The following is a 4,598-nucleotide window of genomic DNA, read 5'->3' as shown; positions in this document are numbered from 1 at the left end:
AGACAGAAGACGGGACAGTTTTATTTTTCATTTTTTTTAATTCCAAGTTTGGACCAATTCATTTTTTGTTTTGCAGATTAGGGAGGACCTCTTTTTTCGTCTTGCTTTTTTCTCAAATCTATTTCTTTTTTTTTTTTGACCAGCAAATCTATTTCATTTTTTCCTTCTATGATTATTTTGTTATAACAATATGTTAAAAAGCAATCGAGATTTGTTCAAAGTTTCTCTTCTAATCGATTTTTTTTTTTTTTACAACGAACAGAGTACTCTAACTCTATTTTCAATCAAAGTTCTAATTTTTTTTTTGGCAACATTCCAAAGCAACAACTGTCCTCAGAAAATAACTAAAATCTCGAAGAATCAGGGAAGGTAAAGTGAATAATCAGAGGAATGGAAAGTTCAAATTTATCTATATTTAGAGAAACCATCAAAAGGAACAACAGTGAAAATCGATTCACTTTGTTTCCTTTTCACTTTCCTTCCCTTCCTTCCTTTCCTCGCGTCTCTTTATTTTTCTGCTTTTAATAATCGCCTTCTGCACACAGAGCGGACAAAGGTCACTGTGATTGATTCTTTATACACACAGAACCAACCCAGTCTCGCTTCAGCATTTTGACCAACGAGGGGGGAAAAAAAATAATTGGGAGTGAAGAAATGGTGGAAATATGAGAGGAGGAGAGTGAGAGAGACGCAAGGAAAGAGACAGCAGAGAGAGACAAAGTAATAGGTAGCCACCATAACAGTGAAAAACAAGCAGAGAGGGAGAGAAAGGTAATTAAATGAAATGACTTTTTCTTTTGTTTATACTTTATTGTGAGATTTCGCATTGATTTTGAGTCGTCAAGGATTTTGATATTAAATGGGTTTTTCTCTTTTGTCAGAAGGAAAAAAAAAAAGTGAAGGGTTTGATATGTTTGTATAGAGATTTGCGTCGGTTCAATCGGTGTACCGGGGTCGGCTTTTCCTCTTTTTTAACCCTTTTTCCTCAGAGTCGGTCGGTCTTTGTCAATGGTTTTTGCAGATCGATAAAACCTAGCAATAACTAATGTTTTGTCATATTTTTGGGAGAGAAAATTGCAGCCACAGATTTGTAATCCTTTCCCTTCGTACCCCTCACTCTCCTTTTGGTTCTTTAAATATCAGTTTATTCACTTCACACTTCCCTCTTTGTTTGGCCAGCCAAGAGCACACAGCGAGAGAGAGAGAGCAAGAGAGATTTCTGCGAGAGGTTTCTCCAAACAGTGCCCGAGTACAAGATTTTATGTCGTCTAGGTTTGATTTGGCAGTGATTGGAGCTCCGTTGAAGCTCTGTGTTTTGTCTGCTACCTTGCTCTTCTTGTTCTCTGTGTGCTCTGCTATCCGCTGTATGCTTCTCTGTTCTTCGAGGCAGAGGTTGAATCTGGTGTACCCAACGGCTTCGATGCGTTTGAGACCCAAAAGGTTTGTGGCTCTTACTCAGTTTCCCCCTTAATCTCTGTTAAACCTTTGCTGGGTTTTGGTTTCTCTTGAGATGTGGGTCTGAATCTGGGTTTTTCATGGCTGGATTTTGCAGGACTTGTTCTGGAGTTGAGTGTTTCGGAGGCTTTCACAATATAAGATTCTCACACCTTTTCATATTTCTGAGAGGGGATCTCACTTGATATTTGTTATCTCTTTGTTGGGTTTTCCATTTTTGTTCTCTCTCTTGAATTTGTTTTGATTTCCTTCGCAATTTTCCGGGTATTTTGAGGGGTTTTTGGTGGGTTTTCCCAAATTTTTGTCTCCACCATGCTCCAACCTCGGAATCAGCCGTCGAATCAGACGATGAACATCAACAATCTCTGCAAAAAGATGAAGCATAAGCAAAACCCCATTCCATCGAGAAAGCTTCGCATAATCTGTGACGACCCTTACGCCACAGATTCGTCTTCCAGCGAAGACGAAGGAGAAGGACGTTTCGAAAGGCGGCCGAGAAAGATGAAGCGAATCGTTCGTGAGCTCACTCTTCCTCTTTCATCTGCCCTGTCTAAATCCACTGAAACCGAAAGCTCATTTCAGGAAAGCAACAATGGAGTCATCAAGTCCTCCTCCAAGTTCGCTGATGGTCAAACCCAGAACAAGAAGAGGGTTTTTACCAAAACCCCATCAACAAAAGCTCGTCTTCTTCAAGATTCAGAGGCGTTCGACAGAGAAAATGGGGTAAATGGGCTGCTGAAATTCGTGATCCATTTAAAGGTGTTCGTATCTGGCTTGGTACTTATAATACTGCACAGGAAGCTTCTCAAGCCTATGAAACGAAGAAGATGGAGTTCGAAGCAATGGCTAAAGCTCAAGCTCAGGCTCAATCGGAGAAGAGTCACATTATTTCTTCTTCTTCAGCTCACGTGGCTGCTTCTGTATCAGAAGATTCTGAGAGCGTTTTCTCTCAAACCTCACCTTCCTCTGTGCTTGAACTCGATACTTCAACTTCCAAATCCACTGAAGAAGCTAACGCCACCAATAATGGCAGTTCAAGCAAAGAAGAAAACGAAGCGCAAAAGGAAGAAAACCAACAGGAAGGACAAGCAGCAGCAGCAGCAGCAGCAGCAGCTACTGTACCTATGGAGTCTAATGATTTTGAGAATGAATTTGCAGGGCTCCCAATCCCAGATCTGAGCTTCCTGAACGATCTGCCAGTACAAGCACTACCAACAACATCATCCGCAGCAACAGCAGCAGATGTTTCAGACATAAACCTCGGATTCGATCTGGACTGTGTAATGTTCGGCGACTTTGGTCAGGGTTTGGATGACCCTCTTGGTTTGGACGACTTACAAATTTGTGGGTTTGATGAGGATGACATGAATGCCAGTGAGCTGCCTGATTTCAATTTTGAACTGTGTGCTGATGATTTTGCTGGTTGGACTGAGGAGCCCCTCAATATACCTTGCGTATAAATTTAGCAGCTAGCTTCAGCAACAACATAGGAATAAGGAAGAAAGCATTAGTAATATTAATATTACTAGTATTTAGTATTTTAGCAGGACTAAGTTTTAAGTTTTGTGAGGCATCAAGAGTTGTGTTTTTGCGTCTGCAAGAATGTTGGTTCTTGTGAGTGGTTTTGCTGCGCGTGAAGAGTTTTACCAAGTTGTATCTGTTGAGGCAAATATTTGATGAGAGGTAGAAGAGGAAGAAGAATCCTTTGGGTTTTCCTGAGCTATTAGAGCCGTCCAAGGGTTCTTCCAATCATCTGTTTTATTTATAATTGTTACTATAATAGACTCATGTTTATCTTCCTTTGTGTTGCTATGAATCAATTCAGTTTCGTCCTGCGTATTATGCAAATATTATATTCCCAAGTCTCTCCGATGGAATCTTCTTTTAGTGTCTGGAATCTCATGGTCGGCCTTGCCAGAATCTATGGTGTGGCTTTGGATTTGAGCCCCAAGTTCCCTAACGGTGGCTGCTGGCCAGACCTCAATCTCAAAATTTATTCTCATCTGGAATTTTTTCGGCCAGCAATGTGTGCTTTTCAAAGGGGTGTTTTTGTTCTCCAAATTTGAGGCGGATTCACTCAAGAATATGCAATATGCGAGTACACCCTAAAATCTGGAGTGGTAGAAGAGTTGAGTGTTGAGAGAGGACCCAAAAAAAAGAGAAAGGGTAGTGTTTGGGTGGGGGGAGAAGAGATTTGTGGGGAAAAGTGAGGAGAGCAAAGGGAATTTGGGGGGGGGGGGGAGAAGGGTGGGGCCAAAGGAGGAACTTTCTTTTGCCAAGCAAAGCATATCGTCAACAAGAGGCAGCGAAAGCTGTTCTATCTTAAATTCTCGTTTGGTTGACCTTGAATTGCTCCAAACCATTTTTTTTTTAAAAATAAAAATTTATTTTATTATTATTTTTTATTACATTCCGGTTCTTCATCGGATCCTCATTGAACCAGTAATCGAACCAATGAAAAGAAAAAACGGAGTGGTTGCTGGCACACACTCGGCTGTGTCGTCACGTGTCGTTGCCTCTAAATTCCTAATGCATTTTCATTGCCATTTACTTCTCTTCTAAAATTAAGGAAATTCGATCCCCCCCAAGTACTTCTAAAATTGACCCCTTTGATTTGATCCTACAATTTTGTCGGCAATAATAATAATAATAATTATTTATATATGATATGAAAAATATGATTGTCCGATTCAGCCGTGGTGAGCTGAAGGGATCCGATAATTGTGTGGTCGTAAAATGTGAGTACTGGTAAGAGTTACATCCCACAGATTGAGTCGTAAATTAGTTTAAATTTAGAATTCAAAGAGATCCGTATTTAAATGCTGATTCCGGCTACGAGGAAAATAAAAAGCTGATTCCTCCCCACTACCTCAATATTCTTTTTAAGCCTCGTGCGTGTCAAAGAGGGACAACATATACCTCTACTTATTCGCACTTTTCTGTTGAAAATAATATATATATATTTATATATTATGAATTTAGATTTAGGAGTTACATTTGAACTAAATTTAGCAGTATTATTTAGTTAGAATCATGCACATAATAGCTATAAACGAAGCACTAGACTAGGTGATTCACGCAGGCCCTTCCCCTCATAAATGCAAACACATTCTTTTCATGTACTCCTTCGGTTTTAAATATGA

General features: G+C 39.9%; 2 protein-coding genes across 2 annotated transcripts; both read left to right on the top strand.

Annotated features, from left to right (window-relative positions):
- The first annotated feature begins 1,138 nt into the window (after nucleotides 1–1,138).
- LOC114754022 (uncharacterized) lies at nucleotides 1,139–2,274 on the top strand. Its single transcript, XM_028942746.1, has 2 exons — nucleotides 1,139–1,440; nucleotides 1,553–2,274. Exons 1-2 carry the CDS (start codon nucleotides 1,262–1,264, stop codon nucleotides 1,638–1,640), a joined length of 267 nt encoding a protein of 88 aa, XP_028798579.1. The 5' UTR covers nucleotides 1,139–1,261; the 3' UTR covers nucleotides 1,641–2,274.
- On the top strand, nucleotides 1,736–3,303 carry LOC114754021 (ethylene-responsive transcription factor ERF118-like). Its single transcript, XM_028942745.1, is given in 2 exon segments — nucleotides 1,736–2,152; nucleotides 2,155–3,303. Coding segments are annotated over 2 exon segments (1,146 nt in total). The 5' UTR covers nucleotides 1,736–1,767; the 3' UTR covers nucleotides 2,916–3,303.
- The last annotated feature ends 1,295 nt before the right edge of the window (nucleotides 3,304–4,598 follow it).

The sequence above is a fragment of the Neltuma alba genome, unplaced genomic scaffold (genome assembly GCF_004799145.2).
Source record: "Neltuma alba isolate B1F8T4 unplaced genomic scaffold, ASM479914v2 tig00008411_pilon, whole genome shotgun sequence".
In the NCBI taxonomy this organism is placed as follows: Eukaryota; Viridiplantae; Streptophyta; class Magnoliopsida; order Fabales; family Fabaceae; genus Neltuma; species Neltuma alba.
This window is presented reverse-complemented; position numbering and strand designations above follow the sequence as displayed.